The 12,909-nt window shown below is 31.9% G+C and overlaps 2 protein-coding genes across 2 annotated transcripts in view; one reads left to right on the forward strand and one right to left on the reverse strand.

Annotated features, from left to right (window-relative positions):
- LOC107453275 (U8-agatoxin-Ao1a) overlaps positions 1-12,909 on the reverse strand; it is a 474,367-nt gene that overhangs the window by 178,852 nt on the left and 282,606 nt on the right. The gene's annotated exons all lie outside the window — the stretch shown is intronic.
- Positions 5,136-8,452, forward strand: LOC107455264 (uncharacterized). The gene is made up of 3 exons (XM_016072774.3): positions 5,136-5,713; positions 6,371-6,581; positions 7,745-8,452. The coding sequence occupies exons 1-3, from the start codon at positions 5,136-5,138 to the stop codon at positions 8,450-8,452; spliced, it is 1,497 nt and encodes a 498-aa protein (XP_015928260.3).

The following is a 12,909-nucleotide window of genomic DNA, read 5'->3' on the forward strand; positions in this document are numbered from 1 at the left end:
GGAAAGACTTTAAAACAAAACTTACAACAGTTACTTTTCTCAACAACTGAAATTTAGAATAGTGTGATTAAGAAAAATATGTGAACTGTTTGCAATTTCAAATTAATATTGAAATGCACAGGTTTAGAATTTTCTACAGTGAAAAGTTTTCGGAACTTCAGTGTTCAAAAAAGTATACAAAAGCTAGACGTTAAGAACGTATCCAATGAGCGAGCATCGGATTGCGAAGCAATCCGATATGAACTGCGAAAGCAGTTCCAGGGATTGGCGAGCGCCAGCGAGCAGGGGGCGAAGCCTCCTAATTAGATAATAAGAAGAATATAAAAATACTTTAAGAATGACTGCTGGTGAAAATAAATCTAAAAAAATTATCAAACAGCAGCCGTCGCCATAGCAAAGCATGGTCAAATGCTATAGCACTGCTTACTATTACTCTTGTATGCAGTTGAAAAGTGTGATGACGTCCAAAGAAAGTGCGCACGCCATATACCTAAAAACAAGACCCATTTTGACAATGGGTAATCATTTAATCTTTTCTAAGTTATTAAAATTTAAAACTATTCTGCATAAAAAATTAATTCAAATTTTATTTCACTTAATATGAAAATAAATCTCCCAAAATGATTTTGAAATATACTTTAAAATTAAAATATGGTTAAGGAACAAAATTATTTTGTATTTACAACTCTTCATTTTAATAAGTAATATTAGGCATTCATAACTCATTCACCTAACACCTTTTTTACTGAACTAAAAAAAAAGCATAAATATTCAGAACTTTAAAATTTCTTCAAGTGTTAATGTTTCAGTGGGTACCATAGAAATTTAACAATATTGTAAAAATACGTTATTCATAAGCCCTCATTTTCATTAAGCTACATTAGGAAACAATTTATTATACATATCTTTGTACTCGAATAGTTATTTACTATCCAAAATAGTCGGATTTAATTAAGAAAATTCAAACTTAAGCAAGAACGTAATGATTAAGCACAGCACAGCGATTATTAACGAACGGCATGTGGACATGGGTGGTGACGTGAGTTTGCGAAATATCACGAGACTCCCCGCAGATGAAAACGAAAGGAAGCTTTTTTTTTTTTTGATTAAAAATAGCTTAATAATTATTATTCCTAATAAAGTAGTATTTTATTTTTTAGGGAGGGGATGAGGGATTTTGAATGCATTAGGATTTTTAAAAAAAAAATCTATTGTAATTGTTCATAATTAAGAAGTGCCACTATTTCAACATTCAATTTCCACTATTTTTCCAAGATTTTTGGAATGATATTCGCGAAATTTTTATGAAGATCTGTTTTGTGTCGCATCCGTTTTAAACTCTGTGTATTTTAGTCTATTTTATGATCGTTGTTTGAACAGCCGAGGAAATTTTTGGGCTTATGACTACTAATGTTCAACTCTGCAGCATTGTAATTTTGAACCCAATCCAGAAGACAAGGAAACTCCTGGATCAAATATTTTGAAAAATTTTGCCTTTGTAAAGGACTTCTTTGAGGGAACTAACTCGCATTTGCGTTACACGGAAAGGAAGACCACGAGAACCTCCCACGGTTAGCCTAACGGCAAAGGGACTCTGACCCACTATCCGTCTACCACTGAGGATATTTCAGGTCAGCTCTGTGATCGGTGCAAGTCGGATGCGGGATTCATATCCACCAGTAGACTCCTAAAGGGCGTCAGGACTTCTTAAAAAATTTGTACAACTTAAAGAATAAAACTATTTAAATTATCGATTGTACCTTAAAATTAAATTTTTTTTGTATCTAAAAACTAATACACTTTAAACTCTAGCCACCTAAAATGTTATTAAACAATTTTTAAATTGAAATTCTTCTCTAAGAAAAGAATATCTAACCAATTGAGCTATAATGAAGACAATACTCTGCATGCTGTTAAGCATAAAAAAATGTTAACATAATGCTCGATGATTTTTTTTTTTCATTTGCGAAACTCAGTTTTTTTTTCTTTGAATTTTTTACAATATATTTTGGTATTTTTTCATTCATTATGAATATGTTACAATAGTTTGAATAATAGTAGATATAACTATTAGATATTGCATAATGATATGTATAAGAGAGAGTATTAGATATAATATAATAATATGTAAAAGAGAGAGTATTAGATATAATTTAAAAATAGATATAGAATAAATATTATATAAATAATAATGAATATAGAATAAATATAAATAATAATATAAATACGAAAATAATATGTCTTTTAAAGAATTTTCACTAATTAAAAGTTTTAAACGCCTAAGCTTATTGACTATATCTTCATGTCAAATTTCAGTGAAAACGTTACTTTGTCATTCCGATCTACTTTTTATTTATTAGGAAAAATGTCTATAGTTAAATACTTGTCAACATATAAGGATAAAATTAAACGTGTTTGCGTAGTTTCAATAGACGCTACATAAAAATGAAACTGTGCTAACTTATTAATTTGAAACAAGCAAAACATTTTATGACTGTGAACATTTTTTTCTTCTCATTACCCTACAGCTCATTCAAACTGCATAAAATTTCAAGATGTTGAATAAAGACCAATTTTTTCTGCAAAATATTGCAGGTACAATTAGATTTCAAGTTCAGCGAATAGATCTCAGATTTACCTTAAGTTTAACAAATTTCAGATTTAAGAATTCTGCCGGGATTAATCGGGTTGATAGGGAGTTAGGGCCCATGTCCAAATGGTCGTGAGCTCGTTCCCCGCCGGCCTTAGACTCTCCGCGTAGCAAAGAGTGACTTGTGCACGTTAAATCTGTTGGGCCACAAAGTCTTCCACATCCCCGTAACAAATCATGCCTCTTGGGGTACTGAATTAGAGATGTATCGTTCTCTGGTTCAGGTCAAAGTTATGATCCGTGGATGAATGAATGGGTTCGCCCTATAAATGAGCAGTGACGTGTGTGTGGCTGAAGTCGTATTCCTGACCAAAGATGGCGCCACTGAAAAATAAGAAACGCAACCTTTGCCGTAAATTCGCTTGGTTTCACCAAGCAGACTTGCTTGTTTTAGCAAGTTGCATTAGACACAACAACATTTAAGAATTCTTTAGCATTCACGTTATGTTTAAGGATCCGGTGAGATTATTATGAAATGAAAACTATTTCGATTCGATTTTCCTCTAAACATAGAGTAAACCTAAAATATCCGGTATACTCTTTGATTTATTTAACAACTTTTTGTCCAAAAAAAAATAACGAAATTTTATTTCTTAAAGGGATTTAAGGTATTTAAGGTGTAGGAGTAAGAAAGTGAAAATGATGATAAAGTAATTTAAAATGTCTATGAGTAAAAAAAAACTACTGTAACTTATAAATTAAAAATCTTAAAAAGAACTTCCAATTATCATTATAGGTTTTGGTTTTGTCTGACATCAAAAAAGTAATAAGTGTTCATTGCATAAATTTTTTTAGTTAAGTTATTATTAAATTTTGTATTGAGATAAATCTAGAAAACCTTTTTTACAATGCGTTTCTCCTTACTTTGAAATAAATGTAAATCAGTAAAAAAATGAAGATTATAATTGTGTTATTTGTACAGTGAAAGAGAAAAAATTAGTACTCTAAATTCGCACACTTTTGAAGTTATTAAAATTAAGAACGTTGTTTTGAATTTTGTTTACATTACAATAAAAAAATATAGTTTGCTTTACAATTTAAAAAAATAGAATTTAACATACATTTNGTAACTCTTTCGAAAGTACATAAAAATGGTTGCCAGCAGGGGCGTGCATGTAGATTTATTAAATACACCTTGTGCGCTACCTAGGAACCAAATCTAGAACCCGACACTCGAAATTTTTGCTCTGTTACAATAGTACCCTGTTACAATTGACCCCACTCTCCCCTACTCTAAATTCGCACACTTTTGAAGTTATTAAAATTAAGAACGTTGTTTTGAATTTTGTTTACATTACAATAAAAAAATATAGTTTGCTTTACAATTTAAAAAAATAGAATTTAACATACATTTAAAAAAAAATAGTATTTTTTTTTATAGAAAAATACTGTTTAGGTTTTAGACGCTGTAATATTTAGGTGAAAAATACATGCTCAACCATTAAATTCATAAAAAAAAAAGTTTTTTCTGTTTAACAGTTGAATGATTTACAATACTTTGGTTGAAAGAGCACTTCATGTTAGTTTGCTTGTTTATTGTTCGTTTGATGGTTGTAAACAACCATCACTTAGCACCTAATCGGCTTGAAGAGCTTCTAAATCATCGATACTTAACTGTAAAGACAGCTGCGTTAATTTTAGATTTTTAAATTTTTTACTTTACATTTGATTTATTGAAATTGCTAATGGCATTTACAGTTATAAATATCTTCGTTAAATGCAGGGTATTTGTAAAGTGATTAAATAAAATGACGGCACATTAAATGAAACCAAGGTAAGTACTCGTTAACGTTATAAATATTATTAGTACACGTTTACATGGTCGTGACACAGTCGTTTACATGGATTTTTCGAATGTCTTAACCTTTTGAACCTAAAACATGTCTCTGATAGGGGGGGGGGAATAGAGAATATTTACACAGTAAGAAATTTATACTATTTGTTAATAAGCACCTATGATTTCATTTTACTAGACTGATTTGAACGATTTCGATCTATTTTTTATCGCTTAAATATTAAGTCACGCCCTCTAATGAGTATACTTTTTTATATTAATTTTTAATTATGATTCTAAATTGATATAATAAGGGTGTATTGATACTTATAATTTACATGTATTTAAAGATTCTTGATTCCATATATTGATTTTAATAAAAAATTCCAACAATGTACACTTTTCACTTAGAAGTCATTTTACTGTTTTTCTAGCAATGAATTACAATTATACAATTTTAGTAACATAAAACTTAAACGAAATTTTATTGTTCAAAACATTTAACTACTTCTTGATAATCAAATTTCAATTGTTACTTCACGAACAATAAGCCATATTCTTTATTAAAACACTATATAAACCCTTTCTAATGCATTGTTGGCCATTCTAACTTGTACTTTCAAGATTGAATGCGCTTATTAGAGTGTTCTTGCTAAACTGCAAATTGATTTTGGGAATTAAATTCCTGTGTATTGATAAAAAGATTGAGAAATGGGAAAATTCGCAGATATCACGCAGAGTGATGATGATGATCAAGATGAACCCATCCCCCCGGATTTATCCGGAGAATACTACCAGCACAGAAGAGATGCCATGAGAATCCTAGAAGCCAATCAGTTTGTATGCATCGACAAGCTTGGATCTGGCGCTTTTGGCGATGTGTACAAAATGATTGGCTTCTCCGGTCGAGAAGTTGCCGTTAAAGTTGTCGCCCTGGAAGTAGCAAAACCAAATGAAACCGAAATTTGGCCCAAATTATCTCGCTCAAACATTATCCCCCTCCTCGAATACTTTAGTTTCAATAACCCAGATGTAGCAATTTTTGTAATGCCCATGCACCGGGACACTTTGCTACACGCAGTCCTAGACAGGCACTTTTTGAGTCAGTCAAGTGCCCTAGACTGCATAAAATCAAGGCTTTATGACACTCTCTGTGGTCTGACATATTTGCACTCTAATGAGGCCTGTCACTTAGATCTAAAAGCAGACAATGTCTTGATCTCGCATGATCACAAAGCTGTTATCTGTGATTTCTCTTTTCTTGCTCCAACAACGAAAGCAATACCAAGGTGAGCAATTAAAGATTTGTTTAATATTTCTCAAACTGTATACCTAGGAGTATTTTTATTTTGAGATAATCAATATTCAAATTTGTTTTTTATTTGCATGGTTTTAAAATTTAACTGTCATTATTTACTTATTATCTATTTGACATATTTAAACTGAAAACAAAATGTTAAGTTTTTGTTCAAGAATCCTCGAACATAGTTTTAGATAGGTCGGTACTTTATTTACGTCACACTAGAGCTGCACAAAGGACTATTGCTGACGGTCTGGGAAACATTCCTAAGGATGAGCCGAAGACATGGCATCGCAATTTCGATCCTCTGCAGAAGGGACGGCTCCCCTTCTTTAAAGCAAACTTCTAATATGAAAGACAAGTATTTTCATTAAATTGCCCTGCGTTGAAATGAGGTTTTTTTAAATATAATATTTAATTTTGTGACAATAAAACTATTGAAATGAACCTAAAATTTAATGTCGGTACCTCTGAATTGCTAATGCACAGCTCTTTAAAACTGCATTGGTGTATTTGTCACTTTAAAGCTGATTTAAGTTCTTTGATTTATATCTATCTTATAAGATGATTATTAACCCGGGTTACTTATGACTCGAGGTGAGAGTTATTGAATTAAATTTAAGAAAGATTTATTTCTGTTTTACAGGTCTGAACTTGGCTTGCCACCAGTCTATAGACCACCAGAAGCTTGCCCATCCCTCGGGAGTGGAGCAGCGATTGAGGGCAAAGGATATGACTTGTGGGCGTTTGGAATGATGGTTCTGGAGATATTTACCAACCAAGCCCTTGGAGGAACATCATCCAATGCCGGAAACTGGGAAAGAGATATTTATCCTGTCCTATTCAACATCCTTCAGGTAGATATATATTTATTAATATTTTTATTCGAGTCGTGGTGGCTCAGGAGATAGAGCGTTCACCTTCCAATGAGGAGAACCGGATTCGAATCCCCAGAGATGGATGGTAGGTTCGAATTCCGCACCCAGATCATAGTACTCACGTAAAATATCCTCAGTGGAAGACGGATCAAGGGTTAAAGACCCCTTACCGTCAGGCTAACCGTTTGAGGTTTTCCTCTCCATATAACACAAATACAAAGTTCCATCAAAAAGCCTTCCATGAAGGTAAATTTCTCCCACTACTCTTGCCTTCTGGGTAGGGTTCAAAATTACAAGGCTACAGAGTTAAGAAATAGTAGTCCTTAACCTGAAAATTGGGTCACCAACGATTATAAAATATTTTTATTCAATATTCTTAATAGAATATAAAATTTATTTAGTTGAATGATTACTTCTGATAATCCAAGTTACAAGTTATTCTGTTCAGTAACAAAAAATTATCACAATACAGGCCTAAATATAAAGCCTCAAAGCATATTTAATGTATTTTGATTAAAATATAGTTGCGAAAACTTTTTATAGGAGAAAAAAGAAAATTAAAAAAAATTATAACTATATTTTTTATAGAAAAATAATGTTTAGAGCTTTTTATATAAAATATTTGTTTGCACAAAAAATAATAAATTAATTAATTTTTAATACATTTTTTCTTTAGAGGAGGGATTCAATGTGAAACAATGTCAAGCCATGTGTTCTCTGTTTAGCTAAAAGCATCTATTACTTACTAAAATGTAATAAAAATTTTATACTTTAATATTTACAGTAATATTTATTTTATTAGAATGATTCAGTGATTTTACGGTAATTATTACTGTAAAAATTACGGCATATTGGTTTCTTTGTACCGGTAGAAATGAATTTTATGATAAAAAGTACCGCACACCCCGAGTCCGGTACTTTTTACAATGAAGATCTGAATTTTTTTTTAAAGTGTAGATCTTTTAAAAATCTTCGTAACTCGTTTTCTAAAGCTTCTCTTAAGGCTTGTCATTGTTCAAAGATATTCAAATGTTCGCAGGGTTGTTCAAAAAAATTTCAATTGTATAAAGGTAGTTAACAAATGTTGTTTTAAGCTTTAAAAAAATATTCAAGATTACAAATTAATTGCAGTATTCTTTTAGAGTGAATCTTTTAAGAGTTCCATTTGTGGAATGTTTTCTGAGACGGGCGTTTCTGACGGGCAAGTCAAGCTTGCTTTGAATTTCATCCATACTTTTCTGATGCCCGATCGGAGAGAGAGATGGAATGCCACAAAGGCATCTGACCACTGCTTCTTTAAGAGTGGCCGGCAAATAGGAGCAGGGCCACATACGAAGTGGATACATTTTGTTAACCCTAACATAGAAGAGCACCAAATGATTAGCTTGAATAGAAATCAGGGTGTGAAGCGTGAAGCTGAAATGAGTTTAAAACCTCCTAGTGCTAAGAGAGCCAACATCGAATCTGAAGAGACAACGGAAAAAATCCAACAAAAAGAATGCGAGAAGTGCAAGTATATTAAGGTGTTGGTAGAAAAAATTGAGAATTTAAAAAAGGAAGTTGTTGTGTTAGAACAGAAAAATGCTTGTTCAGAGCAGAAGGTTGGGGAATTAAAGAAGTTTCTAGAAATCGACGAGTTTGAGAAACGGAAAGCACCTGTTCCGAGAAAGATTATGATTTCTACAAGTACCCAAACTACAAACAGCCTGGAAACAACAGTCGTTGAGAATGATTTACCCGAGCACATCACCAGCGATAACATTACGATTCAAAACGACACATTTGTGAGTTGGGTACGAAAGAAATTAAATGCCTGCAAAAACCGAATTCTTCGTTTTAGTTTTAAATAATTTCAAATTGAAATAAAAACATACAACCGAACTTAAACGAAGCATACTTGAAAATAGTTAGATTTTTAGGCACCAGACTCTCAATCATCAAACAGAAGTGTGCAGCACTTAAACTATTTTAAAGAGAATCTGCATATATCAACTATAAGAAACAGTTAAGAACCCGTTGGAGATTAAAAGGTGTGAAGTAAAGCATTTTAAACATGCACATGTGAATACAATGAGAATGTTGCAGCAGCATGCTAACAGCTGTGGCAGATGAATTCTGTTTAAGAACGAAAAAAGTATTAACACTGAAAAATCTTTTTTAACTGTCAGAGAGAAACACATATGGAAAGAACGCACATAGAGCTAAGCAGAAGTAAAATGCTTCCAGTCTGGTTTTTGTAATGATTACGTGTTATTTGAACTTAAGATAACAAAGAAAAATATATTCGAACGTATAATGAAACATTCGGATCATAAATCTGCTCAATGGCGAAGTCTTTTCCATCTGGCCCTGCTCCTTCTCATAAAGCGAATATGATTCAATGGTGGTTGATGAAGAAGAAACCAGAGTTTATTAAAAACGAAATATTGGTCGTAAGAGCAATCAATTTCAATACCATTTAATTGCAAATTGTTGTTTGAGGAAAAATGTTAAAAAAATTACATTCGAATATGAAAAGTCTTAAACATTCTTCAAGCAACGCAGTTGCGGAAATTCCTACAGATGTGCGTGCCTTAGCAGGCGATAGGTCAAAGATTTAAATCATATATGCAGATAGAATACAGTGTGCAATGAGTTAAATTTTAAAGAAAGAAAAACGATGGAAAATCTCCAGATTTTATGCAAGTTCTGATTAGTAGTATTTCTAATGTGGTGCTTGAAATTTACGAAGGCGGTTTTCAGTATTAGAAGGAAACTTTAAGCACTCATTTAGTCCGTGTATAAGCCTCAAGAAGCTGATTACAATTTTGTGGGCAAAAGATGGACATCTTATAAGAAAGAATGGCACTTCTCGATAAATGATTAGCCAAATAGACATCCTCACACAGACATCGTTCGCATGGAAATGACAGGTAATAAATATTCGATAATTATAAATGTTTAATTAATTTAATAAATAAATTTTTTGAAATTTAAAGAAAAAAACTTTATATATTTTTTTACAGATATTTTTCGTAGAATGAAAATAAAACAAAGAATCCAGACTATAAAATTTATTCAGTCTCTTAAGAAAATCTTATTTGTGAAAGATGGACCAATTTATAGGAAGTAGAGATAGTCTCGGTAAATGATGAGACATCCTTACTTAAACATTAGCATAACAAATGACAGGTATTAAACACTTCTTACATTTCAAATTCATTTATTTATTAAGTCTTTGACATTACAACATATGTATTCGTAGGATGAAAAGAGAAACTGTAGAAAAGACTATAAATAGTATCTGAAAAATGTGTTATGTACAACAGACGGACATCCTTATAAGAATCATGGCAATGTCTCGATAAAAGCTGGTACAAAAAACATCGTTATAGGAAGCATGGCACTAGCAATAAAGCGGCACATACTGTAGGTATTAAACACTCGTATTTTGAAACTGCTTAGTTTGTTTCATTCATATATTTATTTATTTATTCGTAATTACAAATAAAAAATATTTTTCAGATATTTTTGAAGAATGACAACAACAACAAAAAAATGAAAAATCTGCAGAAAGAAGAACTATGAAAAAAAAAATGAAGTCTTGATCATTGTTTTCAGAACGAAAGTTATTTCAATTGTTCCAATGATGATAATCCGAGTATAGAAGAATAATTTACCATTTTGCATTATTATTTACGCGACTATTGAAAATATGTTGATACGAAAGTTTATATTTTGAGTCTACATTTTGAAATTCATCGATACATTAAATAGCTTACATTTTTCGATTATTTGTCATTTCTCAATCTATTCTACTTTAATTTCACGAAGTAATTTGAAACTTATAAAACTGGCGTCTGTTATATTTAAGAAAACTATAAAATCAATGATCGGATAGCAAAATAACGCTTAAAAATATGTCAGCTGAACTATTAAATGAACCTTTCCTTTTTAAATAGCAATGTCAGATACCCAGTGATAACTGAATCTATTACCCAGCCGGTTCCGGGTCTGAAGTTAAAATTTGATTTATTTCCCGAATTCGTTATTTATAAAAATTGAATTTATTATTACAGCATTCATGTAAAACAATTCAAAAATCATACAAATTTAAATTAACAAATGTCCTATCGGAAGTGGTATAATAGTTTATTTTTAAATTTACCCAATAATGTAAACTGTAATAAAACTGACTCTTAAATGTTTCGATATTTCTGGTGGAAAATTTATTGTGTAGGAAATGTTAATCAATGTAGCGGATTTTCCAATTTTTATTATTAAAATTCTTCTGTATTTTTTATCCCACTCTAGAAAACAAAGCAACTTTTTAATTAAACATTAGGCTTAACTCGCCTTTGTGGTGAGAAATGTTTTTAGTAAAATTATTAGCGCCATATGGAGATGAAAACCGCAAAATCTTCACGGTTTGCCCGGCTAATTCGGCTGATTGAAATTTGATTTAACTGTACTAAAAAGTAAGAAACACGTTATCCGAAGTAAATACAATGGATTCGTACCAGAGACCTTTCTGAAATGAGGTCAACTCCCTAACTACCATGGATCCAGTCGGTCGTTGAAATTTTATGATTCCGGTTATTCGGTACCGAGTGAATAAAGCTAAAAACTGGGTTTGGGTATCCGGTATCGAGTAAATAGAACTAAAAACTGGGTTCGGGTATCCGGTATCGAGTAAATAGAACTAAAAACTGGGTTCGGGTATCCGGTACCGAGTGAATAGAACTAAAAACTGGGTTCCGGTATCCGGTACCGAGTAAATAGAGCTAAAAACTGGATTCGGGTATCCGGTACCGAGTAAATAGAGCTAAAAACTGGGTTCGGGTATCCAGTACTGAGTGAATAGAACTAAAAACTGGGTTCGGGTATCCGGTACCGAGTAAATAGAGCTAAAAACTAGGTTCGGGTATCCGGTACCGAGTGAAAAGAACTAAAAACTGGGTTCGGGTATCCGGTACCGAGTAAATAGAGCTAAAAACTGGTTTCGGGTATCCGGTACAAAATACGGAAAATTGCTTACCTAGCCAGAGTAATAACTTTCTAACGATGATGGTGTTATTATCAGGTACCCGGTACATGCTTCGTTTAAAATAATTTGATATTACACAGATATAATGTTGTCAGGTACTTATTAAAATTGTCAAGTGCAACGTTAATTTATCTTGTATTCACATTTAATCCAAGAATAATAATGTTGGATAAGACAAAATCAGAAATTCTTCATAGCTTTGAAAGTAAATCAATACAAATTCTAGGCGACTTCCGACCCATTTCGACTTTTCTTTCTCAGAATATAATAACTCAAATAATCTTATTGTAATATAATATTTAAATAATCTTCCTTCTATACTTTTGATTGGAACATTTATAAGAATGCTATATAATTCTGACCTAAGTTCAGGCGACGTGGAAGGGACTGAGCTGGTTACCCCTCCCTTCAAATTGTCACCCCATGACAAACGAGAGAACTTTCAACCACGGCTAATTTAACGTGTACCTTGCAGGATATTTACACTTTCTGTTTAGTCGACTGTTAGGATCGAACTTACAGCTTATAGATCTTTACCAACTGTGTGAGCGATGCCTTAACCAATTGTCCCCCTCCGCAACAGTGAGCTACAGCAGATCTCACTTCTGATCTCTAAACAACTCCATTCTTCTCCGTGTTAACGTAAAGCTGGGTTGTCTTTCTCATTTTTTTTCTCCCTTGGTTACTGCGGTTTTCCTAGTTTTACTTCTCACCCTCTATTTTTCGTTGCCTTAACTATTTTAGTAACTCGTCAGTTTTAAATTTCAGATAATTCTTTACGGAAAAATGGCATTTAAAGTTTAAAATTGTAATTTTGCCACGATTGTAAGGCAAATAAACTGTCACTTTTTTTAAACCTTGATGAAAGAGTTCCTAAAAAGGCTTATTATCCTCTACAGATGAATAAGGTTCCACTGAGTCGAAACAAGTAGATAAAGCCCATGAAGGGAATAAAAAAAATTGGAAACGTTTTATAAAACAAAAAAAAACTGATTATATAAAAATAGATGAAATACTTGTATTATATCATGTATCATAAGTGTAATATTATAAAAAATGAAAATCACAAATAGTACTAATTTATAAATGAAAATAACAAATTATTAGTACTAGTAAAGTACTTTTCATCATACTATGCGACACAAAAGGAATTTTATGTAACACTGATTGAAAATTAAATAAATAGATTTTTCTTCCGAGAAATTTCGATTCCTTTAAAGAATAGAAAAAAAAATTAAGATGCTCTATATAAGCAAATGTAGAAAATGAAAATAATAAATT

This window comes from Parasteatoda tepidariorum, chromosome 2, assembly GCF_043381705.1.
Source record: "Parasteatoda tepidariorum isolate YZ-2023 chromosome 2, CAS_Ptep_4.0, whole genome shotgun sequence".
Classification (NCBI taxonomy): domain Eukaryota; kingdom Metazoa; phylum Arthropoda; class Arachnida; order Araneae; family Theridiidae; genus Parasteatoda; species Parasteatoda tepidariorum.

Coding starts and splice junctions, on each gene's coding strand:
- LOC107455264 (XM_016072774.3), top strand. CDS start 5,136: ATGGGAAAATTCGCAGATATCACGCAGAGTGATGATGATGATCAAGAT. Junction 5,714..6,370: donor ACAACGAAAGCAATACCAAG/GTGAGCAATTAA, acceptor TCTGTTTTACAG/GTCTGAACTTGGCTTGCCAC. Junction 6,582..7,744: donor TCCTATTCAACATCCTTCAG/GTAGATATATAT, acceptor GTATTCTTTTAG/AGTGAATCTTTTAAGAGTTC.